The sequence below is a fragment of the Typopeltis vanoorti genome, chromosome 24, assembly GCF_054136105.1.
Source record: "Typopeltis vanoorti isolate ZY-2024b chromosome 24, IOZ_Tvanoo_1.0, whole genome shotgun sequence".
Taxonomy (NCBI): Eukaryota; Metazoa; Arthropoda; class Arachnida; order Uropygi; family Thelyphonidae; genus Typopeltis; species Typopeltis vanoorti.
The window spans coordinates 87,077,896-87,105,561 of NC_143572.1; the positions used below are offsets into that span (position 1 = coordinate 87,077,896).

The following is a 27,666-nucleotide window of genomic DNA, read 5'->3' on the forward strand; positions in this document are numbered from 1 at the left end:
TTATTACTACATGTGTCTGCTGCCATTAGCTCATCATTTCAGTCGGACAAAATTTGTAATAAAATTGTTAATGGTAGGTAATCCTAAATGTAAAAAAAATAATAGTAATAAATAAACAAAAACTCCCAAATAGAATATGAAGTATATATGGCATGAATTTGTCTCAACAAAAGGAAACTTGCTAAATATGTAAAATGTATTAATCTGTATATATTAGAAAAGATTCCTGATTTCCACCTTTTCATAATAGACATTTTAGTGCTCCTTAGAAGTTTAAAATTATTGCAATGCTTTGAAATTACAGATTTAAAAACTGAGATGCATATAAGTACAGATAAATGCATGCAAGAGGAAGACAAAGTTTATATTTTGATGAAATTCCATGGTATGAGAATGAAAAATTCTTGTCAAGTGCTGAGAATCTTATTGAATATCTTTGAAAAGCAGAAGATAATGTATTAATGATACAGTCACATCCTGAAAAAATTAGAATTAATGAAATGTTTGCAAATGGATGCCGAATACAGATTTTTTTTAATTTTTTATTTTTTATTTTTTTTAGAAAATGATGTGGTGTGCTCTACAAGAACCTATAACCTGTTTTCTTTCAATCAGGACTTGGCTGCTATCTTTAATTGAATGGTTTCACACCATCATTTGTAACATTATACATTATGAAACTACAACTACCTTGTTAGATTAAAACTTTAGTTTAATATAGACCAAAATATACACTTGACGTTTCGACCTTCACATTAAGATTATCTTCTGGAGTATATATACAAAGAAACAAGCTGCACTACAATCTACATGGCATGCTAAAGTTACTGATCGACCATTAAAACTATTTGCTTGACGTCTGGTGTTAAAAAATACACATAGAATATAAAGAATATACAACACTTCGTAAACAAAATTAAAAACATAACACTCAGCAAAGATGAATTATTAGTGTCAGTTTTGACATTTCTGACCTTTTCACAAATGACAATTCTTCTACAGAACAAATTTCTGCCCGATATTACGGCTCTCTTTGTCCATGTACTACATTCCAGTTACTTCATGTGGCAAAATAAATTTGCCGACAAAAAGAAGATATGGCCTCACCACTACCCCCCCTTCCTAATTGCTAATTTTTATATGGAACCTTTTGAGCAAAGTGCTCTTGATTCCTTTACTCTAAAGCCTACAGTTTGCCTTAGATACGTTGACGATGTTTTCATTATCTGGCCACACGGCCACCAAATGAAACATTCCTTAACCACCTGAACAAACAACATGAGTGCATACAATTTACTATTGAAATTAAAAATCAGAATTTGCTTCCGTTCCTGGATACACTAGTCGCACGTCTTCCCTCAGGCAGTCTGTCCACTGTTTACCGCAAGCCTACACACACCGGCCAAAATATACGTGCTAACTCATATCACCACCCTTCGCAAATATTTGGAATCATCGACACCCTCAGAAACAGAGCTATAACAATTTGCTCTAATGAACAGGCTCTCAAACAAGAATTAAAAATTATTAGCAATATATTTATAAATAACGGATATAGCAAAAATACTATTAATAAAATGCTTCATAAAACTTCATCAAAAGGTAATATAGATTACAGTAAAACCATAATATTCCCATACATTAAAGGGTTATCAGAAAAAAAATTAATAGATCCTACATCATTATGATCTTAATGCCACTTTTAAACCACCTTTAAAATTAAAAAAACATTCAACACCTCTAAGCATTCTCTCCCACCCATTGACACACCCTGGAGTTTATTGCATCTATTGCACCTGTAACTTACCTTATATTGGGGAAACTGGATGTACAATCCTTATCCATAAAAAAGAACACAAACGACACATTAAATATAATAATTTTGGTGAAGCAGGCATATCAGATCATACTCTTAACACCCTACATCGAATTGATTGGAATAGTACTTGTTCTTTGCATCATAAAAAACTTGGTATGAACGAAAATTTAAAGAAGCCTGTGAAATTTTGATTAACCACCCTAATCTTAATAATAATGAGGGCTTTAAAATTCCAAGAATTTGGATGGCATACATTCAGCCCACTCAGTTTCCAACCAACTCTCACTTTAGCACTCCAAGCAATTTTTCATCTTTTATTGGCCACTATCCATAACAGTTGTTGCAATTTATATGTATATTTACATAATTTTATTTTTGTTTATTTATTTATCTATTATTTTCTGTATAAGCATGTTGCTCTCCACTTAATTTAACTTTGTAACCTAATAGATAATAATAATATCAGGACTCTAGCTTTGTAGTGAGGTGTTTTTTTTTTTTAACACCAGAGGTCAAGTCAAATAGTTTTAATGGTTGATGAGTAACTTTAGCATGCCATGTAAATTGCTTGTTTCTTTGTATATATATATGTTACCGTTAAAGTGATAAATCCGGTTATTAATTATAATTACAGGTTATTATTAATAATTACCGGTTAAAGTGAATAATTTACAAGAATTAATCACTTTAACCGGTTAAAGTGAATAATTCCTAGAGTAGTCTGGTAAATGTAATAAAAACATGTTTCTAGGTTTTATATATAGGTATTCATTCTCAATAGAAATTATAACAGCTTAGGTTAGGTTAGGTTACTTTATAATGAAAAAATTAAAGAAAGTACTTCTTTTGCATGCAATGAAATCAGATCTCATTACAAACTAACCTAACCTAACCCTTATTGGTTAGGTTAGGTAGGTTAGTTTATATTGAAAAAAGTAAGGAAAGTACTTCTTTTGCACTCAGTGAAATCAGAAATCATAAACTAACCTAACCTACACTAAACTGGATGTCGCATGTCGAACCAGAGTGTAATCATAGTTTGTCTTGGGCAGATTAATGGGGATGAAGGTTGAACGTTGTTGTGGGCCGAGCTTAATGATTGCGGGCAGATTAATCGAGATAAATAAAAGCTGTTGTGGGCAGATAAATGGGGATTATAGATAAACGTTGTTGCTATACCTCTTTCCTCATCAATGGAGAAAAACACTGATCAGTTCCTCTGCGATTCATCTAATATCCCCATTCATCTGCCCACAACAACTTTTATTTGTTATCCCCATTTATCTGCCCACAATCATTAAAATTGGCCCACAATAACGTTTATCTTTCTTCCCCATTAATCTGCCCGCGACAAACTATGACTACACTCTAGGGGTGGCCCTTTCCTTACTTTTTTCATTATAAACTAACCTAAGCTGTTATAATTTCTATTGAGAATGAAAACCTGTATATAAAACCTATAAACATGTTTTTATTACATTTACCAGACTCCTCTAAGAATTATTCACTTTAACCAGTAATTATTAATAATAACTGGATTTATCACTTTAACCGTAACATATATACGTATACTTTAGAAGATAATCTTCATGTGAAAGTCGAAACATCAAGTGTATATTTTGGTTTATATTAAACTAACGTTTTACTCTAACACGGTAGTTGTATCCATAAGTTTCATAATGTATTCTGATCACCATGTAAGCATGAAAGAAAGGAGTGTAACATCATACTTGGATTCACAAAGAAAAATTAAATGAACTGAATATGAAGATAACAAATCCATGTAATTTAACTTAAATTTTTGGTTGGTTTATTAGTTAAAATTGGGATGGCCTCTCGTGGGAACAGGTGCTTGAGAGAAGGGGGAATACATTGTGTAATGCTGAATCTATGGGAGTCTGGAGGGAATAATGATAAGTATAGAAACAGTGACAATGCCTGGATTCTTTATACTAATGCTAGGAGTATCCAGAATAAAGGAGACTACTTGGTGGTGTTGATAACATCTTCTTCTTTGGCACTACAGCCCCATGTAGGGCCTTGGTCTCCCATTTTTGGATTTCATAACTCACTACGAGGCGAGGTCGTTACCCCATGCTCAATCATGTGTAATTGTCTGTGATGCGTTGTGTTCTTAAGACCGGTTTGCCTGCTTTGTGAGAGGAAAAACCCCAGATAAACTGGGAAGAAAAACCCTGCAGTCCACATCCAAGACCGGCTAACTTTGCAATGTCTGAGAAAGATCCTTAGCTCCTCACGTCAGCGACGGGAATTGAACGCAGGACACTCCTTTCCCAGGCATATGGTAGCAGAGCATATCACTAGGCTAACCGCGCGGATGGTGCTGATAGCATCAGCCTGTCCAAAGATTATTGGGATCTCTGAGACATGGATGACAGAAGATATATACTGACAAGAATAGAAGTAGCAAGGTATAGCATTTTTGATGGGATAGGAAGGTCACATGGGGTGGTGGAGTACTGTTTATGTAAAGTGATGACTTATGTCCTCTCAGAGTGGAGGTTAATGGCACTAATGATTTTGAAAGCATATGTTGACGGAAGATGATATACTGACAACAATAGAAGTAGCAAGGTATAGCACTAATGATTTTGATTTCTAAGTTGGTGAGTGATGTAAAAAATGCTCCCTACATTGATAGATTGAGAGCTTGTGGATTGCAGAGGTTGGTTGATAGGTGGAGAAGAGGAGATATGATAGAAACATTTAAATTACTTAAAGGTTTTTATAAGATTGATGCAAGGGAAGTGTTTCAGCTGTGTGATAGTGATGGAAGTACAAGAGGTCATCCTTGGAAATTAAGGAAAAGTGTGGTTAACAAGGGTGTGAGAATGAGGTTTTTGCCTGGAGTGGTGAATGAGTGGAATGCATTGCCTGACTCAGTTGTAAGTTCTTCATCTGTAAATGAATTCAAGAAGAGATATGATAGATATTGTTTTGATAGTTTGGGTCTCCCGCGATGAATCTACTGACTTAATGGAGATACCCATAATAATAATAATATTGTGAGGTAGAGGTGGGAAGGACAGGATATTTAGTGGGGTGTTTCTATAAGCAATGGAGCATAGAGGTTGAAGAGCAGGTGATGTTTAGGGAGTTCAGCTTGGCGAGTGCAAGAAATAAGATTGTTATTGGAGATTTTAACTACAGCAGTATAAATTTGGAAGAGTTAACTGCATATGTTTTAGGGCCATTACTATTTAACTTGTATATTAATGATATTGGCGAAGATTTGGATGGAGATATTCAGTTGTTTGCAGATGATGCAAAGTTGGGACGAACCATAAAGAGTAGTGAAGATGTTGTGGCCTTGCAAGAAGACTTGAATAAATTGAGTGATTGGGCAAGCAAATGGGGATGTGAGTTCAATGTTGCAAAATGTAAGGTTTTAAAATTTGGAAAACAAAGATGGGATGCAGAATTTATGCTTGGTGAAAATATATTGTTGGAAGTAGAGGATATAAGAGATCTGGGAGTGATAGTGGATAAGGATCTAAAATTTAGGGGTCACATCACCAAAATTGTGAAGACAACACAAAGACTTCTGGGAATGATGAGGAGGACACTGACGTGTAGAAGTAGGGAGATTCTTGTTCCATTGTATAAGGCTTTGATTAGGCCACACATGGACTATTGTGCCCAGATTTGGTCACCTGGTTTTCAGAAGGATGAAGAGATGTTGGAAAGGGTCCAAAGGCGACTGACTAAGGTAGTTTCTGACCTCTGGAATGTCGACTATGAGGAAAGATTGAAAAGATGTAATTTGCAGAGACTAGTGGAGAGAAGGAAGAGGGGAGATATGATAGAGACCTACAAGTTGGTAAGGGGTTGCTATAGGATCAATGGTGGAGAAGTTCTACAGCGAATAGTAGGAAATCAGGGGAGAACCAGAGGTCATCCCTGGAAACTGTATAAAGAGGGTGTGAGTAGGGAAGTGAGAGGCAGGTTTTTTTCGTGCAGAGTTGTGAATGATTGGAATGCCTTGCCTGAGAGTGTGGTGTCTGCAAGGAGTTTGAATGTGTTTAAGACCCGGTATGATGAGATGTGTGTGAGATAAAAGGACCTCCTAGATGAGTCTTTGACTCCATGAAGTCTTGTTTAATAATAATAATAGTAATATATTAAAATTGAAATGGAATTGCTAAAATTCTTGAGGGAGAATTGTCTTAGGTAACATGTAGTAGAAGGAACATGGGGTTCAAGAGTTTCAGATTTGGTAATAGCATCAGAAGAGCTGATTATAACTCAGATGGCATCTCTGCCCCAGTTGCAGAGAATGACGTGGTTTTGACTTGGAAAATGAATAGACATGCGGGAGTATCAAAGAGAAAGGAAAGTATGTGGAATTATAAGGCATGTGATTATAATAGTATCAACTTATGGCAGTTACATGAAAGGAGGAATTGGAAGGGTGAGCTATCATTAGTGTTTGGGAAACTGTGAAACAATATTGATTAGCAGCAATAGTAAGCTATATACCACAAGTGAAGAAAAGGACACAATTTGGTGTAAGTGGATGACAAACAATATCAAACAGGTTAAAAAAAGGTTATAGAAAAGATATAAGGAGAGGAGTGGAAAGTAGATGCATGAAGAATATAAGACTCAGGCTGGAAGAGTGACTAGTATGGTAAGGAAGACAAAACTGGAATATGAGAAAAGATTGGTCCTGAGATCCAAAGAAAATCCGAAGGAATTTTTTAGCTATGTGGCCAGTAGGAGGAGAAATGATTGTGGAAGAATGACATTGGTGGATAAAAATGGGAATTGAGCGACTGATGCAAAGCACGTAGTTGAGTTGTTCAAAGAACACTTTTTCGGGGTATTTCATTCTAGAGAAGTAGGTTTTAATACTAGAGGGAGAGGACAGGATAGAGGTTTAGAAATATAAGAGGAGAGTGTGTTTCAAATACTGAGTACACTGGATGTCAATAAAGTAGTGGGACTGGAAGAAATTTTGCTATGGATTTCGAGAGAATATGCTAAAGAACTGAAAGCTCTGCTGACCTGGCTTTTCAATGAAAATCTGGCCAAGGGAAAGATATCCAAGGAGTTAAAGGAAGGTAAGATAGTGCCATTGCATAAGAGGGGTAGCAGACTGGAAGTGTCAAATTATAGACCAGTTTGTGTTTCATTAGTAATTGTTGAGATCTTGGAGAAATTAGTGAGGAACCATACACAGCTTTCGGCATATGTTGGTAATGTTGTCTGTGAGAGTGAGCATGGATTTGTTAAGGGAGTGCTCTTGTTTTAGTAATATGATTATCTCTTATAATAAAGTGACAAGAGCAATTGACGAGGGGGAAAGGCATATTGTGCCAATCCAATTTTTTCAAATTTTACAAAGGCATTTGACTGGTTACCTCATGATAAGCTGATATTTAAGTTGCAGCACATGGGTTTAGATGTCAGGTTTAGTGAACTGATTCAGGATTGGCTATCTGATAGGTATCAGAGAATTGTGTATGAGGTAACAGTATCAAGGAAGCAAAAAGGTTACGAGTGGGGTACCCACAGGACTCAGTACTTGGACCTGTATCGTTTAACTTTTATATCAGTGACGTTGTCAGTGGATTGCAGGGAAATATTCAGTTGTTTGTAGACGATGTGAAGCTGAGAATGATTATTAGTAATAGTGCAGATGTGGTAGCCCTGCAAGAGGATTTGAATAAAATGGACAGGTGGTCAAATGAATGGGGATCAAATTCCCGATAACCGTTCATTCCTCAAAACACTTCACATAGAGGAAGACAGTCTCCTCTTGTCCAGGCGGGAAGTCTTATGAAAATGGGAAGAAAAGATCTGGTTCCGAAGGTAATGATACCATGGATTATTCAGACGAACATAAGGGGTTTGATCAAACGTGGCAACAAATTATTGAAAAGTACATCTGGAAAGGTATGAGAAATGATTGAAAAGTACATCTGGAAAGGTATGAGAAATGATTGAAAAGTACATCTGGAAAGGTATGAGAAATGATTGAAAAGTACATCTGGAAAGGTATGAGAAATGATTGAAAAGTACATCTGGAAAGGTATGAGAAATGATGTTGCTAAATATGTGTCTTTTTGTCATGTGTGTTTCAATCAGAATCTGATGGTGTCCAAAAAAAAAAGAGGGACAGTGGGTTAATTAATACTGAGAGAAAAGGGCACAAATCATACAAATCAAGCACTGTGGTAAACAAAAACCTTAACAATAAAGAGTTGGATAGAAAGTCTGACCAACTTCCTAGGAGGGGAGATACTGAGACTGTAAAAGGAAAAAAAGGGGGTGGGGGAAAACAAAATGATTCATGATCCTCTCCAGAGAGTGAAGAAAATAAATTGTAAAAAAAAAAGAACTTTTTTTTTTTTTTTTTTTTTTGAGGAAAAGGGGGCCTTTGTAAAATCTCTTGCATAATTAATTTTTTTTTGGTTAAAACTTTTGCATTCGATTTTACAGGGTTTTTGAATATTTTGAATTTAGAAATTGTATTGCACTTAAACGAGTAAATAATTTTGCTGTAAAAGTGCATAAAATGTCAATGTAAATTGACCTGTATGTAAAAGGATAAGTAAGGGATTAACCCAGATTATCACGATGACGAAGCAACATAAAGAGTTGCAGGGTCATGTGATGTTAGAAAAAGGTGCCAAGAACGGAGGAAACAAGAATGATTTCATCATGCTGGCTGCTAATCCTGTAAACTATTAAGTAAAGAACAAAGGACTGGGAATTGTATAAAGGAGGACTGAGACAAACTGAGGGGGGGCTTTTGCTTTTGGCTTTTGATCTTCATCTCCAGATAGTAGGTTCAAAGTGCCGTCTGGTCCGGAGGACATGCTTCCAACACACGGGTTAGAGGCCATATTTCCCAATGATGGTTCCAAGGAAACAAGAATATGCTACGAGAGCATAGGCACCCACAGACTTTGAGGTGACTATGGAAATTCCCCAGCAAGTTCCCTACGGAAATTTCAACTAACAGCTTTCCAGGAAACTTCTGTATTAGGACTGCCAGAATCGTCCAAGGTGCTACAATCGTCCGGGAACAGGATGCAATGTAAAATTGATACAAAAGGTTGTGTTAACTGATTGGACTGTCTATCCAGGGGTTTAAGTAAGCAAGCACCGTTTTTGTTTATGTCACGGGCTTACAAATCGATGTTCTATGTGGAATACAGCATCGATTATAGGGAATTGTATGTAACTAAGCAGTAATTAAGTCATTGTCTTTAAGGGAAGTTTAAATGTTAACTTGTTAGTTTAACGATTGAATATGTGCTTAGTTGTGATATAGGAACTACTATTTAAGTCAAGTTAGTTGGTATCGTAAAATTGAGGTTACTAAGCAGAGTGTATTGAGAGTTTGAAGGTTAATATTGCCTTTCTAATAAGTGAAAGGGCTTAGAGAGATTAATTCTCTTATTTGTGTATTGCATTTTTTTTTTTTTTTTTTTTTGCTTAGAATAAAAAAATGTTTTGTTTTTTAACTACCTTAACTATTCTCTAGCCTATGCACTATCTTCAAAAAAATTAGTGAACTGCATGCAGATTAAATTTTGGTTAGCCATGACTTGCATTAATGCAAAATCGTGTATAGTTAAAATTTCCTGTTTTCCTCACCTTAACCCTCAAGCTATATTAATTCGATCAGAATGGCACAGTTGATAAAAAAAAAAAAAAAAAAAAAAAAAAAAAAAAAAAAAGAAATTTTTTAATTTCTGATTGATTTGTGCAAGAGTTGGTGAACTACATATATTAAATAGGCTGACAACTTTAGGCCTGTTTAACAGCAAGGAGGGGGACAGAAATTTGACTTAGTAGGATTAACTGGTAAGCAGGTAAATGTCTTATCTGTGTAGAGTGAATAGAAGTTAAGGTACCACAACATCTTTGACTTTGTACTACCCAGGGTAGTACAAAGTCAAAGACGACACCGAACAAACAAACAGTAAATTATAAATAAAATAATATATTTTATAACACAGAAGACATTATTTTACAGTGGCTCAGACGACAATATTTAACATCGGTTCCATCAGCAGGAAAGGTCATAGCATCAGTGTTTTGGGATGCTAAAGGTATTTTGTTTATTAATTATCTTGAAAAGGGTAAAACAATAACCAGGAAATATTGATCTGATCTTTTAACCAGACTAGACAAAAAAATTCGTGAGAAAAGACCCAGTTTACGGAAGAAAAAAATCATCTTTCATCAGGACAATGCACCTGCTGACAAAGGTGTTTTGGCAATGGGAAAATTAAGGGATCTGCACTATGAATTGTTGGAACATCCACCCTATTCCCCAGATTTGGCTCCCTCTGACTTCTATCTCTTCCCAAAACTAAAACTCTTCCTCGCTGGTCAACGTTTTTCTTCGAATCAAGAGGTGATTGCAGATCTTACTGAGAACCATTACAGGGATGGGATAATGGTGCTGGAACATTGCTGGAATAAATGTATTAGTCTTAAGGGAGATTATGTTGAAAAATAAAAATAATTTTAAAATTATAAATTTGTTTTTTCATTGTTAGGCCGAGAACTTTTCAGACCACCCTCGTATCATGGTGTATCCATTCCCCTTGTCTAGTTCAATGGTAACATTGTTATAGAATGTGAGCAAGTTGCTAAAACATGAGCTTCCCTTAGTAAAACCATGCTGTTCATTGCAAAGTAGAGATTCCCTGTCAATCCATTTCTGAATGCGAGGCCCTAACCAACTTTTTCAAAATCTTCACCACCATACCTGAGATACTGATTGGTCGATAGTTGGATACATCGGTCTTTGCACCACCCTTGTGCAATGGGATTATCATACATTCTTTCCACTCCTGTGCAGTCTTCCCTGTTCTGAAGCTCAAATTATATATAGGCAGAGTGGATATTAAATCCAACATTATTTCAAAGCTGAATGTTTCTAGAAACTATGAAAGTTTCGTTAAGTTGACTTGAGAGCTTACAAGAATACAATCCTTGGCATCTCCAAGTTGCCTTAGCTTGGACTACCTTAAAAGACATGGGTGCTGCCCAAGCATCCATATATTCACATTTTATTAGTCCATTTGATAAAGATTTCACTGGCCTGACAAGCTGTTTCAAACTGATTGGTTCTCTTCAGAGACCACTATATAAGTCAAGGGTTTGCCCCAAAAACTAGGCGATTCTGCAGATCATTCTAATGAATGACCTGAACAGATACTTGTCATATTCCCACAATCTGGAAAAGGCATATGACAAGGTTCCCAGAGAAAAGCTTTTCAAAACACTACAATTATATGGGGTGAATGGAACATTATTGTTATTATTTGACACCTCTAGGGAATCTAAGACTTATCGAGGGAGGGCACTTACTCTACAACTCTACTTATACAGAGCAATACATAGTCTATATTTAAGTTGTCAATCAGTAGTTAGGATTGAAGGAAATACAAAAAGATGGTTTGATTTTACATCAGAGATGATAAGATAAGGATGCACATTATCTACTCTTATTCGTCATCTATACAGATCACATTATGAAAGAACGTGATATCACCTGATATTAAAATTGGAGATGTCAAACTCAGCTCTTTGCTTTATGCAGATGATGATGTACTCCTAAACACATCTAGTACGAGTCTCCAGGATTCACTAACTAAATTGAATAGCAGCTGTAACAAATTTGTCATGAAAATCAGCAATAAAAAGACCTAAACTATGAAAATAGGCAAGAACAATGAAAACTTCAGCTGTATTCTGATGGAAATCCTATAGAACAAGTAAAATATTTCGGTTATTTAGGCACAATTTTTAGTGAAGATGGCCGGTTAAATCTGGAAATAGACAACAGAATAAGCAAAACTGGTATGGTGGGTAGCCAGCTGAATAAATTTATATGGAATAAGAGAGAAATTAGCCAAAACACCAAATTAGCAGTATACAAGACAGTGTTTAAACCAGTTTTAAGTTATGGATCTGAGAGTTGGGTTAGAAATAAAGTACTTAATCAAAGACTAGAGACCACAGATATGAGAATTCTGAGAAAAATTAGGGGAGTTAACTGATGATATCAATGGCAGAATCATATTAAAAATTAAGACATTAGAAAGGAACTTGACATTATTAGTATTGAAGGATGTGTCAGTAGAGCTAATCTAAGGTGGTATGGCCACTTAAATAGAATGTGTGAAGAAAGGTTAGCGAAACGTGTTTAATACCAAGATGGTAGGAAAGGGACCCAGAGGAAGAACAAAGGTCTAGGTGGATTGATTCGGTCAGAAGTGCCTTAGAAGCACAGATGTTATATATGACAATATTGGAGTGCTCACAAGTAATAGATTGATTTGGAGGAAAATTGTCGATAGGAGACTAATAATAATGTAAACTTAATCATGTAGTGCCGTTATGCTTGTTATAACCTGAACACCTCTTGGGGTTACACATCAGGAAATTGATGATGATGTATAAATAGATATAATATAAACTCAGCCATGTTCACATTTATTAAAAACATACTCGTACTCATTTCAGCCAACATATTCACTAAACATAAGACTTAAACAAAATAGCATCTCTTCAGCAACAGCTCAAGTACAATATCTTATTGCTAAGAGTACCATCCAACCAATTTATTCATGTGCACTTTTAAAATTGTACATTATTATTATTATTATTGAGCACAGCCCTGAAGTGTCACAAGACTCTTTGTTGGAGGTCCATCTTAAATAACACAAAATGTATCATACAATTCTCATTCACCATTTATGCTCTCACTATCCTGTCAAGCAATGGATACAAAAAAAAAAAAAAATCACTCCTAATCTTCATGCTCTCCAATTCCATTCACATTGTGATGGAACTTCTCAGTGTGAAGTTCACTGCACAACATCCAGTGTTGGCTACTTGTCCTCATTCTTTCCCTTTGTGTACCATCTCCCATAGTCAACATGTAAGATAAAGAGTTTATTTACATATCCATATAACTGTTGCCTAGTACTACTAGACCTACATCAAGCAGTTATTCAAAATTATTTCTATTAAAAAAGCAATTTTTTAATAGAAATAATTTAATAGAAATAAAATAATTTTAAATAGAAATAATTTTAATATAAATAATTTTGCCCCCCCCCCCCACCAATGCAAAACTCACAGCATAAACAGGCCCTAATTCTATTTGTGCAGTTCTGGTCATCGGACTGCTAATGGCATTGCAGGTAGAAGAAAGAAACTGTGCAGAATACCGTACTACATATTCCAGTGACCACGGTTGTATGAATTTCTATGACTTTTGCTAGGTGACATTGGTGGATAATAGTATTATTATTATTCAGGCCTCCATGGAGTCAAAAGACTCATCAAGGGGAGGTCCCCCTTAAGAAACACAAAGTCTATCATACCACTCTTTCATTGACCGTTCTCGCTCTCACCACTCCATCAGGCAATGCATTCCATGGTTCAACCACCCTCCATGCAAAGAAACCACCTCTCACCCTTTTGCTCACAGTTTCCTTTTGTAACTTCCAGGGATGGTCTCTTGTCATCACTCCTTCCCGCTGTTCAACCAAGTGAAAGAACCCCCTAGTGTCAACCCTATAACCACCTCAACAGTTTAAAAGTCTCAATCATATCACCTCTCCTTCTATCCACCAAACTCTGCGGTCCACATTCCCTCAGCCGATCCTCATAACTATCATTGTACAGTCCTGAAACCATCTTTGTTATCTGCCTTTGTACCCTTTCCACAGTTAATTTATCCCCTTAAAATCCTGGGGACCAAATCTGAGAACAATAGACCAAGTGTGGTCTGATCGGGGTATTATACAATGGAATGATAACTGTTTTATCTCTACAGGTCAACGTCCTTCTCATTATTGCAGCAATCCTCTGTGTTACCTTCCTGTAATACAAAGTAATACAAAAAAAAAAAAGTTAAACAAGACTTAGAAAATCCTGCATATGTCGCTGAGATCTATGTTTGATACTTCTAAGAATTTTGTTTCTTCATGCAGGATGTGACTTTATGCCGAGTCTTTAAAGCATGCATGTCAGAAGACTCAATAGAATCAGAGCTGAGCACAACTTTATTTTTTTCATTATTTTCTCAAGTCTTTTCATACTTGTGTTTATTTCTATCCACACATGCAAATATGCAAGTTTTTTTTTGTTTTTTGTTTTTTTAGCATCATTGAATGAATATATGGAAGTTGTTGTTTTGTTTACATTTACATATCTTTGTTTATTTATATATTTTAGAAATAAAATATGAACAGTTGGTAGAACTACTGAGTAATGATACAGTCTTGTTGATAGATGTGCGTGAATCCAAAGAGCTAGAAACTGATGGAAAATTGCAAGGCTCGATTAATATTCCATGTAAGTAGCTTTATGATTTATGTGAAAATTGTTTAATGTTTGCATAGATATGTATATGCATGACAATTCAACAAATATCTTGACTTTCTGAAAATCTTAACCTTGAAACTTCATTTAGAGCACATGACCAAAAAGACTTTGAACAGCAAATTAGATTTTAGCTACTTCAATCTGCACTGCTTGGAGGTATCCAGATGTAAAGATCAAGGATGTTAGTGAAGCTGTTAATTAGAGAAGCATATTTCTCCCCTTTCAAATAATTTGAAAGGGGAGAAATATACAAATGAGAGAAGATATGGAAGAGTTGTTGAAATAAGTAAAAATGAAGTGTAAGGAAGTTAAGATTGTGAGTCTGCTGCCTCGGTATGATAGGACAGAGTTGAGAAGAACACCCATAATTGTTAATGAGTCAGTGAGAAGATTGTGCAAGAAGAATGGTATGAAGTTTATGACTGACTGCATTTAAGTGTTTTTGAGTTAGATATTTGGAGAAAGTGTTGTTTAATGAGAGTTTGTAAGGGCAGTACCAGAGAAATTAGAGATATTGGGGGGTAGGGGATATCTCTCCCAATATCGCATTCAGCATTGCATAAAATTATATATAATACCAAATGCGATTTCACAGGTTTCCGATTCAAATGGATTGGTAATGACATTACACAAAAGTAATTGTGGATACAAAGAGATGTTGAAATGCATGTTCACAAATACCAGAAGTATCAGGAATAACAAAGAGGAGTTTTTTTTCCATTGGTCAGCTCAACTTGGCCAAAAATTATAGGCATCAGTGAGACTTGGTTGACAAAAAATGATATTGTTACAGGAATAGAATGTGAAGAATATTTGTATTTTCAGGAAGGATAGAGGTAATAGGATAGGATGCAGAGTATTGCTGATGATAGCTGAAGAACTACAACCAGCAAAATTTGAAATTAAAGAGGATTTTAGGTCTCGGGGAGATGATTCGTTTGAGGCTGTCTGGTGTAAGGACATCAGACAGTGAGGCCAATAATAAAAAAAAAGATTGTTGGCTGCTGCTATAGACTTGGGGGAGATCCACAGGAAGGTGCAGGTGCCATGTATCAGCAGATTAGCACAATCAGTCCAAGTCAAGCAATTATTATCAGAGACTTCAATGGGGACATAGATTGGAGGGAGGGAGGAAAAAGGGCATGGCAAGATGGAAATGTTATACAGTTGCTAAGGGATAATTACCTGAAACAACATGTTATAGAGGGAACCAGGGGTTTCAGAGTGTTGAATTGGTAGATATGTCCATAACCAAGTTAGACACTGTGCCTCCAAATGGGGAGAGTGACCATGCAGCCTTGTTCTGGGAAATTGCCAGATGTGGAATTCTCTGTCAAGAAAGGGCATGGCAAGATGGAAATGTTACACAGTTGCTAAGGGATAATTACCTGAAACAACATGTTATAGAGGGAACCAGAGGTTTCAGAGTGTTGAATTGGTAGATATGTCCATAACCAAGGTAGACACTGTGCCTCCAACTGGGGAAAGTGATCATGCAGCCTTGTTCTGGGAAATTGACAGATGTGGAATTCTCTGTCAAGAAAGGGTTTATGGAACTCTCTCTCTCTCTCTCTCTCTCTATGTTCACTGGGGCATCTACAGATGCTGTTAGGTCATTCTGATGCTCGGCGATGTGCCACACCAGGCTTCGGCATATAGTTCTGTTGTTTGCTTTTCTGGCGGCCTCAATTCTCAAGATCAGTCACTCCATACACACCATCCATCTATCCATCTTATTGATAGTCTATCCCTTCCTCTTTTTCCAGGAACTTTACCTTCTATTACTGTTCTGAGAAGTCCCCCTTCCATCCTTTCTATGTGTCCAAAATATTTTAACTTTCTTCTGTCAATATCTTTAAGGAGCCTTAAAGTTCTACTGATCTTTTCTAACACCCATTCATTTGTACACCTTTCAGTATATGATATCCTCAACAGTTTTCTGTAACACCACATCTCAAAAGCAGATATCTGTTTCTTAGGTTCTAAGTCTTACATCCATAAGTTGCTGTTGGAAAAACAACTGCATCCAAAATCCTCAACTTTGTTCCCATGGAGATAGATCCATCCTTCCAGATTTTAGACAGGTCTCTGACTGTTGTTTTCGCCATTCCTAACCTTTTTCTGACATCTTCTGAACAGCAATTCTTCACATTAATAATGGATCCCAGGTACTGAAACTCACTGACTTCCTCAATTCTTTCTCCATTAAGGTACACTTCTCTTTCAAGAGCTTCTCTGTTTGTATTTCCTTTGAGAACCATAATCTTTGTCTTGCTAGGATTGAGTTCAAGTCCTCTATTATTACTGATCTTGTTAACTTTTGTCAAGAATTAGTCTTAATTCTTCCATGTCATTACAAAGGAGTACTGTATCATCAGCATACCTCAGATTACTGATCAATCTACCTCCTATCGTAATTCCTGTCCTGAGCTCATCCAATCCTTCACGCATGATGTCCTTTGCATATATACTAAACAAGTGAGGAGAAAGTAAACATCCTTGCTTAACTCCTTTTCCAACTTGAAGCCAGTCAGTCAATCCAACACCTGTTCTTACTGTGGCTTCTTGCTCCTTATACAAGTTGGCTATCAACCTGATAGTGTGTTGAGGAAAACCCATTATTTTCATTACTTCCCACAGTTTCACATGCTCAACACAGTCAAAAGCTTTAGAATAGTCTAAGAAACACATTACCAGAGGGAGTCTGAATTCTTTATATTTTTCTATGATCTGTCTAAGGCAAAGGATCTGATCTCTGGTGCCCTTATCTTTCCTAAAACCTGCTTATTCCTCAGGCATCTCTGCTTCAACTTTGGCCTCAGTCCTATTTAGCATGATCTTCAATAAAATTTTGCTTGCATGAGATATTAAACTAATAATTCTATAATTATTGCACACCTTCATATCACCTTTCTTATGTAGTGGGATGAAAACTGACTTCTTACAGTCTCTAGGCCATGATCCTGTCTTCCATATCCTTGTAATCAATCTATGAAACACTCATATCCTTCCATCCCCTGTGGCCTCAATTAACTCTGCTGAGATTTCTTCTGCACCTGGGGCCTTATTGCTGTTAACCTGCTTAACTGCTCTTTCAACTTCATGCCAAAGTGGAGGAGATTCTAAATCAAAATTTTCCTGGTGAAAAGGCTCCACATTTTCTTTATCCACTCTGCTGTACAGTTCCTCACAGTATTCTTTCCATCTGTTTTTGATTTCCAACTCTTCTGTTAGTAATGCTCCATTCCTGTCTTTGATGACATTCAATTTAGGCTTAAACTTGTGCTTTAAGTCACGAACTAAATAAAACATCCTTTTATAATTGTGTCTCCTTATCTGGAACTCTATTTCTTTACATTTATTAGTATAGAACTTTTCCTTGTCCTGCTTGATGGCTCTTCTGACTTCTGTATGTAATTTCTTGTATTCTAGTCCCTGTGTCTCTTTGTTTTTCTGACCGCCTTCTTTTGATTAGTTCCCATGTTGAATCTAATATTCATGTGTCTCTTGGTCTTCTTATTGATCTGAGATACTTCTTCGCTGTATCCTGTATTATCACCTTAACTCCTTCTTAGAGCATTTCTGGTGAGTTCTCCTCATTCATCAACCTCAAACATCAACTCGGTTGGATGATTCTACTGTGAATCCACTAGGAATTACTCTATGTTGGCAACTTGTATAGGTAAATATGACCTCTCCTATTGCTTCTGGCTTAGTATCTCCATGATTGGGTCTGCCTCCCACTGACGAGACCTCAATAAAGGTCGAAACCGGTCTGGGTAGTGATCCTTCCCTTAATGCATAGCAGTATACATGCCCACAAGGAGATGTGCTTTGCATTATGGGAGATACTGAGACAAGGAGTGATGAGAACTTGGTCCACCTTTGCTCGGAGTTGCCTGGTGTTGCACCACTTACTTCGGTCCTGAAGATATTTTCAGGCGCAAACTTTGTTTGCTTACACTTTGATAAAGGATTAAACTAAATTTATTATAGGAATTACTCTAATATCCAATCTAGTGGGATGTGCCTGACCTGGAAGTTTTCGGAGTCTTAGTCTTACTTTGGCTCTTACTAGCTGATGGTCTGCACCACAATCTGCTCCAGGAAAAGTATGCACATTAGAGATGCTTGTCTTCCACTGCTGGAGAGCCAGGATATAATCAATCTGGTGCCTTGACCTATCAATGTTAGATGTCCAAGTATAGGACTGTCGTAGATGTTTCTGGAATCAGGTATTGGTAATAACTGATCTGTTAGCACGGGCAAATTCCAAAAGTCTTTCACCACAGGTGTTATGTTCACCCAGACCAAACATGCCATACTTTGGCCTGATTCTCATACTCTTTCCTTTTGCATTTCAGTCCCCTAAGATGTAAAGTGTGTCTCTTCCTGGTAGGCAGTCCAAAACAGTTTAAGTTTTCATAGAATTCCTCACTCTCTTCTTCAGGCCTATCTGTGTGGGGTGCATAAACTACCACAATTGATACATTGGTAGAACTGAGCCTTAAGTCTAATAGAAAGTATCCTATCATTAATGGGGTTATAACCAAAAAGGCTTCTTGCCTGAGCTGTCTTCAGTATCACAGCTACCTCATGATGTTTTGAGTCACCACCTGAGTAAATAACTAGTTTACCATCCTGTCTTTTGAAGTGACCTTCTCCATTCCATCTGGTCTCTGTAATTCCCAGGATGTCAATTTTATACCTGTCCATCTCTTTATAGACAATCTCAAGAGTACCTATCTGTAGACCCCAAACATTCCATATACCTATGTAAAATTCCTTTCTAAGATTAATCTTATATCTTCTGTGTTGCTCATTCATAGTATCACTGACTTTTTATGGAGAACTATAAAGCTAGTAATTATGACAGACTTTGGAGGCATCTTGTGTGTACCATGGCTAGATAAACCACAAGGGAAGAATGTTAGTAGTGCATGGGAAGGGGTTAGAAAATGTTTGAGAGAAGCAGTATCAGACTGCATACCCAAGTTCAGGAGGATAAACCAAGTGGTGATTAAGTTAATAAGTAGAGATATAAAGCAAGAGCTCAGAGAAAAAAAAAAGAAAGCACTGTGGAGGGAATATAAAGAAAAATATGATCAGCATACTCATGAGAAGTGCAAGCAAGAAGGATAAAAAGATGACTAGTATGGTTAAAAAAAAAAAGGCCAAATCAGATTATGATAGAAAATTAGCTAAGCAGGCAAAAGTAAATACAAAATAATTTTTTCGTTTATGTAGCAAGTACAGCATGGTGCAACAGAAAAAAAGTACTGAATTTTGACATCCACTTCAGTACACATGCCATGAGATATGCCATTCGACTGCATGCACATTAATAGAAGAGCATGTGTAGAGTCTACACCATTACATTTAGCTATAGCAATGGTGTTGATGTTGGAAGAAAAGACATTTATTGTTGAACATTATTTCATCCATATGAAGTTAGTGGAGCAAATGGTCCAAGGTGTGTCAGCATTTAACAGCAATGGACTATGCTCCACAGTGAGAATACTGCATGTGTGTTGGCTATGAAGATCTGTCCTTCCTTTATAATGTGGTTCTTGGATGAAGTGTATTTCCATCTAAGCGGTCATGTAAACAGATGAACCTACAGCTCTCTTGGTTTCTTGAGACCTGAATTTGTTCAAGAGAAACCTCTTCACAGTGAGAAGGTCACCATCTGATGTGTCGTTTCTGGCCATGGCTTAACTGGGCTCTACTTCATTGAAGAGGGTGGTGTAACCATTACCTTGAATAGTGTCATGCAAAAAACATTCCATTTCATGCACAGGTATTCCAACAGGATGGAGCACTCTGTCACACATCATGTGGTTCTAGAGCCTATTTATCAGAACACTTCCCCAGGAGGCTCATTTTGAGGTTCACTGAATTCCCTTACCCTTCATGTTCTCCTGATCTCATATCACTTGGTGTCTTCATTTGGAGTATGTTGAAGGAATGGGTATTCCACCATGACCTGCCTTCAAACCTTGATGAACTAAGGGATAAAATTACATGATGTGTCCAGCAGATGTCGTAGCCCTTAGTCTCCAAGATGACAGAGAATCTTCTCGTGCACACTATGAAACCTGTTGTAATCTACCGTCATTAATGCTTTATTTGACCAAGATTCCACTGATAGTTGTGAATGTACATATTATCGTGTGTAAACATATGTTCCTTGTTAATAAGCCCATTTACTCCATAACATATATCGCTGTAGTTATTCAGTACTTTTTTTTGAGCTCGTAGTAATAGGAAAAATGATGGTAGAATGACTAAATAATGCTGATGGTGGGAAGGTGACAGAGGCAAATGAAAAAGTTGAGTTTACTGAGTGATCATTTTGCAAAGGTGTGTCATCCAGGTGGAGATTTTGCATTTGCTGATGTGGCAGAGAGACATATCAAAATTGAGGTAGATGAACAGGTGTTCAGCATATTGAAAAACATCATTGCATAAGAATTGGCATTGCCTCTAGTGAAGTTGTTCAGTCTAAGTCTCAGCTCTGGCAGGGTTTCAGGAGAGTGGGAAGAGGGTAAGATAGTTCCATTGCATAAAGGTGTGCCTCTTAGACAGAAGGAGCAAACTACAGACCAATTAATATATCAAAGTGATTGTTAAAGTACTGGAAAAGTTAGTTAAGGGTAAAATCCAACATTGTATGGATAGGGATTCAGTACTCTATAGTGGACAGCACAGCTTTGTAAAAGAGTTAGTAATTTATTCACATTTTATATTTAATAAAGTGACTGCAGAATTAGTTAAAGGAAATAGCTATACTGTGAATACTACCAAAGTTTTATGTATTACTGTGGTATTCTGTCAAATACATTTGACAGAAAGCACATGGAAAAACTATTACAAAAGTTGGAGCAAATGGGAATGGATATGAAACTAGTAGCATGGAGGGGGGGGGGCTGACAGACTCCATGGTGGAGTAGAATCTAGGAGAATGAGTGTGACTAGAATAAGGGAGAGCAATACTCAATAAAGGTGATGTAGAGATTTTGCAGGATGATTTAAATAAATTGGCATTGTGGGCAAAGGATAATGATTGTCAATTTAATGTTGCAAAACATAAGTTTATGCACTGTGAAAGAAAAAGTTACATGCTGTGTACCATATTAATTGTACTGAATTGCAGGAAATTGCTGAAGCTAGGGACTTGAGGGTAATGATGGACAGAGTTGAAGTTGAGAGGGCATATTGCAAAATTTGATAAAAATTGCTCTAAAGATTACTTGAATGTTGAAAAACATGCTAACAAGTAAATATAGGGAAGTTATTGTCCCTCTTTATAAGGCTCTGATTTTGCCACATCTTGACTACTCGCACAATTTCATTAATTGGGTTTCTTGAGGATGAGGAGGTGGTAGAGACAATTCAGAGATGTGTGACTAAGATGGTGACAGGTCTGTGGAATTTCTCCTATGAGGATAGGTTGAAGGTGTGTGGGTTTCAAAGTTTGATTGATAGGCGGAAAAGAGGGGACATGATAGAAACTTATAAGGTATTAAAGGGATTTTCTAAAATTGATGCAAAGGAAATTTTTCAATATAGGAAAAATAGAGAACTTGGGGTCATCCATGGAAGTTACATAAAAGTGTGGTTAATAAGGATGTGCGAAATAGATTTTTTGCATGGAGAGTGGTGATTCTGTGTAATGTAATTTTGCCAGAATAAGTTGTGAGTTTCCACAGTGAATGAGTATACAGAGAGATGTGATAAGTTTTGTGTGTAAAATATTTAGTTTGGGTCTCTCACAATGAATTTCTGGACTCCATGGAGATACAGCATAATAATAATAATGACGATGTGTTAGTTGTTTCACGTAGTTGGTGAAGTAGGCAGTGGTGGCATCGAGTTGTATCAAAAGTTTGGCTCATTTTATTCAGAAGTTGTCAGATGTTGATATATCACCATCAGACATTCTTGCTAGTTTGGACATTGTTTTTCTGTTTACCAGTTGGAGTGTTAGACCTAATTAAAGGTCTTTTCCTACTGGGCATCACTAAAGTGTTCAAACATTGTTTCTATAATTACAGAAAGCCAACACACACAGGAAGATACCTACATAAACAATCACATCATCATCCAGTCCAACAGTACGGCATTTTAAAAACACTTACACACAGAGCCATTTGTTTTAACGATACAGCTCTGACCACTGAACTCCAATACCTGCGCTATACATTCTTAGCCAACGGCTATAATCCCTACAAAATAGTTAAAATACTACATAGGCCCATTACTCTTCCCTCTGCTAATACACAAGAATACAAAATGACCATTTCTATTCCCTATATCAGAGGTACATCACAAAAGATAGCCAAAGTATTGTTGAAACATTGGCTTCGCACCACTTTCAAACCTCATGTCAAGCTGGCACTCTGATCCGCTCACCTAAGGATAAACGTCACCCTTTAGCACACCCAGGAGTGTATGAAGTTCCTTGCGACTGTGACTTGGCCTATTATATTATGGGCAAACAGGAAGATCAGTGAACATTCGTCTGGAAGAACATGAAAGATACATTCACTACTATTACTATGGCAAGTCAGGACTGCCAGACCACGCTTTGGACACTCCTTCACACAGAATTAGATGGAGGAAAACGAATGTGCTATTTAGGAGTCGATATAGATCTGAAAGATTATGTTTTTGAGTCAGCAATGGCTTTGAAGAATTCTCCCAACCTTAACAAATATGGTTGCATTAATTTGCCAAAAATTTGGGAGATGGTTATCCTAAGAAAAACTCCTGGATAGCTGTTTTTTTTTTTTCGTTAGAGAGCGCCAAAAATAGTACTTTAGATCTTTCGTCTTTTGCAATTATATTGTTTCACTCACTCACTGTCGTGTATACAAGTGTGTTGTGCTCTGATGATGCTGAGTTGAAAATCAGCGAAATATAAGCGTTAATAGAACATCTTTGTGATAAAAGTGTGTGTGGTGTTGTTAATACCGTGAAAAATAAGTCATGAATAACCATCAACACCTAAGCTTATCTGTTAGATTGTTTCTTTAAATTAAAGATACCAAGAAATTATATTCTTGGTTTAATCCTTTATCCAAGTGTAAGCAAACAAGTTCGCACCTGAACTATTTTCAAAATTGGGGCAACTTGTGTAAAGAATCTAATGACTTCACATCCTTTGTCTTAGTATCCAAAAATGCAAAGCACATATCCTTACAGATGTGTAATATTATGCATTAAGGGAAGAGTCACTACCTAGACTGGTTTCGACCTTTATTGAGGTCTCATCAGTGGGAGCCAGACCCAGAGTTGATACTAAAATTGAAGAAATGCAGAAGCCATATTTTCATATACTGAGGTGTCTCATCTTATTATTAAAATACTCTGGATTAAAGATAGTTGTAATTTTTTCCACTTGGTTATACTATAAATTAAAGATACCTAGAAATTATATTCTTGGTTTAATCCTTTATCCAAGTATGAGCAAACGAGTTTGCACCTGGACTATTTTCCTGACTGGAGCAACTCGTACAACCAAGAATATAATCTCTTGGTATCTTTAATTTATAGTATAACCAAATGGAAAAACTTAAAACAAAACATTGTTTCTATTCTAACTTAATTTGGTGGAACAGCGGTTTTTATAGAGAACCGTTTAGATTGGAATGGGTAGTCCCTTATCTCCTCCATCTCTTGATCTATTCATGGAAAACTTGGGGACACATTTCCTTGTTCAAACTATACTGAAACCTAGATGTTATTTTCATAATCTGGAAGCATAATTTTTCAGCCTTGCAGCAGTTTCTTCTTTCTCTCTTTCAGTTTTCCCAAAATGTGGTATCTGTAATGTACCACACTTTGCCTTTCACATATCCCATAGGTATTGATAGGGCTTTCAAGTGATAAAATTTTTATTACTTTTTTTTTTTTTTTTTGCTTTTATGTTTTCATTGTCTGATTGTTCTAGATAGGTGCAGACGTATTCTATAATTAATTTCTCAGTAATTCTAAAGAATGTTTTTAAAAAATGTGTTTCTTGGTGGTGACTGACCACAGGACTGTGGCTAGTTGGCACCATGATTGTGTTCCGTTGGCAAGGTTTGAACTGCTTGCATAAAAAGTTTACATTCTAATAGTTTCAACCATGTGGTCAGAACGTTCTTCTAAATTTCATTTGTCTCGTTAAATTTATTTTTTATTATTGAAAATTTAAATTTCATAATTTTTGTTTCTACTGTATGCATATTGGATTTAAAAAAAAAAAAATCAGCTAACGCCTTTTTATTCCCGTATATGGGGAGTAGGCGAGGCCATTTAGCCCTATCTAACTTTGGATTTGTATAACTAAAAATGTATTTAATAATTAAAAAAATGTTTCCATTGTTTTTAATTTGTTATAATGCAAATATTAAAAAATATATATATAAAAAAAGCTGCAATTATTTGTGTTTAAATAAAATATTATTATTACTTCTCCCAAACTGCCTTTGTCCCAGATGGGGTATGCCAGCATTTCTAAAATTTTAAAACGGGTACATGGATACTGAAAGTTTTGGAAACACTGCCTTAATTCATTCCACTCTAATATAAATTTCATATCCGAGTTGGAGAAAGGAAGCAAATTTTCCTGTCTAGATGTTCTGATTACAAAGAATCCAGATAATGGATTCTTTGTGATTTGTAATTCTTAAGAGGTTCTCTGCTAGCCTACTTACTGGATGCTATCTTCATACGTTGTCTCTCCCCCTCATCATCCTTCTCAAAACCTAGGTGTAACCACATCCTTAAGAACCGGATAACTTCTGTCATAACTAAAGAAGATGAAGAACTTCAAACCATTTCCAGTTTTTTGGTTCTTAATGAACACTCAAAAAAAACACAGTCAACAAAATATTATTTTCAGATAATCCTTCTTCAAAACCAGAATATAGTACGAGTACTCAATTTCCATTCCTTATATCGGTAATGTGTTACTCAAGATTGCTGCCCTTCTCAAAGAATACAACACTTAAGTAGCTTTCAAACCAATCCAAACCATTCATAGCTGCCTTGGATCGCTGAAGGAGAGTATTTTTTTTCTACAAGCATCTAGGTGTTTATAGAATATCATGTTCCTGTGCTTTTGCTTATGCAGGCCAGACAAGCCACAGTTTTAAGGTGAGAAAGAAAGAACCATACTTTGATTACAAATCACATTGTTGGCTGGGATTCCACCATGCTCTGTTTGCAAGAAAATTATTTTTTCTAGACAAATCAAGGCATCTACGGCAGTAATTCAGTCACATGACTCCTTAACAGAAACCAAGGATTTCTTCTAAATGATGCCTGGAAATTGCTAATCAGTATCTTTTGATATATCAAACTTTAAGTTCTCCAGCAATTAATTACCTACAAACTCTACAAAGAGACAGCTGCCATGTACCATGCATCATTGTAGACATTTAAATTATGTTGAACTATGCTGTTATAATGATTTATTTATTAATTTAATTTTTTTTAACATTGTCTGTTGTCCTCATTTCTTTCATAAAAAGCGCCTAATGAAGCTGCCATAGATGTTTGCAAAACTGGTTGATTTTGATTAATCTTTAGTGTATTATGCAACAATTAATAAAAATTCCCCGATACTTATATAAGTTGGATTTGTAAGATACAATTAAGAAAGTTTAACGAAGTTGTAGAAATCCTTCATGATGATTTCAATAGATTGTTAGTGTAGGCAAAGGATAATCATTGTCAGTTCAGTGTTACTTTAGGATTAAAAGATTGCAAGGTGTATATTGTATTGATGGAACTGTACTGTAAGAAATTGTTGAGGTTAGGGATTTAGGGCAGATGGTGGATAAGTAGTTGAATTTGAGCATATTTCCAAGTGGGCATAGTAACACAGAGAATCATTTAGATGTTGAAGAATACACTGACACCTGTGGATAAGAGAAAGATATTATCTTCTTTATAATGCTTTGATATTACTACTCCTAAATTACTTTGCACAGATTTGGTTGCCTTTCTTTTTTGGAGGTGAAGAAGTTTCAGAGACAAGTTGTTAATGATTACAGTTCTATGGAATGCTTCTTGGAAAGATAGGTTAAAGATTTTTGGGTTACAAAATTTGTTACAAGTGTTTGGGGACTGCAGAGGATAGATAGATGCAGAATATTTTGATATGTGACAAAGGGGCATCTTCATTGGAATCTTCACTTTCACATGAAAGGGCTTGCATGTTTGAAGGATGTATTGAGCTATGCTGGTAGTATTTTACCAGCAGGAATTTCCAGTCTAAACAGGTCAATACTGAAGAACCAGACTAAGAGGGATTCCAATTGGGTGTGATGGTGTTCCAGAGGAGCAGCTTCCCAATAGCATCTGCTACCTCTTGGGATGGAGGCAGGTTACCTATCCTTTTGGGTGACAAGAGTGATAAAATCAGCGATGGCATTCCACATTTCTAGTTAGGTGGGCTACTGCCAATCCTCTTCTAAGCCGATTCATCATCTTAGAAGAAAAGACTATTCCCCCCCCTCCATTAAAACTATGAATATGTTACATAGACGAATTAGCTCACAGTATCTGGCATCTCTGGGCCTTGCAATCCCCAGAAAACCTAGTTTGGTAGAGATATGGAGCTATCTGACTGGATGTGCTACTCTCATGCAAAATAATAAACGCAAGTGCAAAAAATCAAATTTCATGATTGCTACATACAACACAAGAACATTAACAGACAATGAAAAGGAGAGGAATTGATATATGAAATAAATAAAATGAAATGGGATATAAGACTAAATGAAGTAAAAAGAAAATTTGAAGATTGCATAACACTGAAATCAGGAAATGTGCTTTATTGGAAAAGACCAGGTGATGTCAAACAGAGAGTAGGTTTCTTTATAATCACGAGTATAGCAAACATTTCTAAATATGCAGGAATATCAAATTGGATAGCATATATATCATAGTTCAAACATCAGAACAGAATTCTATGAAAGTAGTAGAAATATATGCATCAACCAGCAGCTATGAAATTGAAGAATTCTGTGACACATCCAATACAGTACAGTAGGATATTACAGCTTACACAGTAGTGTTGGGAGATTTTAATGTACAACTAGAAAAAAAAAATAAAAATTAACTTGAGAAGTGTATAGGAAAAAATGGAATAAGAGAACAAAATGAAAGAGGAAATATGATATTAAACTTCATGGTGAGGAACCAGTTGCATGCTATGAATGCATCTTACAAGAAAAAAACAAACCGAACATGAACATGGATAATTCTTAATAGACAAACAAAAAGTGAAATAGATTATATTTTATCATCACATATAAGAATAATTAAAGATGTTTCAGTCATCAGTCAAAATAGGCACAGGAAGTGATCACAGAATAGTTAGAGGGAATATAACAATAGAAGAAAAAATTTACCAGAGGAAAGAGAATGAAACAAAATATGTAAAGATAAATAATGACACATTA

At 36.1% G+C, this 27,666-nt stretch overlaps 1 protein-coding gene across 6 annotated transcripts in view; it reads left to right on the forward strand.

Annotated features, from left to right (window-relative positions):
- The window catches only part of LOC150093521 (rhodanese domain-containing protein CG4456-like), a 186,078-nt gene that overhangs the window by 103,947 nt on the left and 54,465 nt on the right, over positions 1-27,666 (forward strand). For 4 of the 6 annotated variants that reach the window (XM_090413521.1, XM_090413522.1, XM_090413527.1 and 1 more), the window contains one exon: positions 14,057-14,176. In XM_090413521.1, coding sequence (XP_090269647.1) covers positions 14,057-14,176 — 120 coding nt within the window. The remainder of the gene's footprint in view (positions 1-14,056; positions 14,177-27,666) is intronic. The other 2 variants (XM_090413523.1, XM_090413525.1) reach the window with 1 other exon arrangement.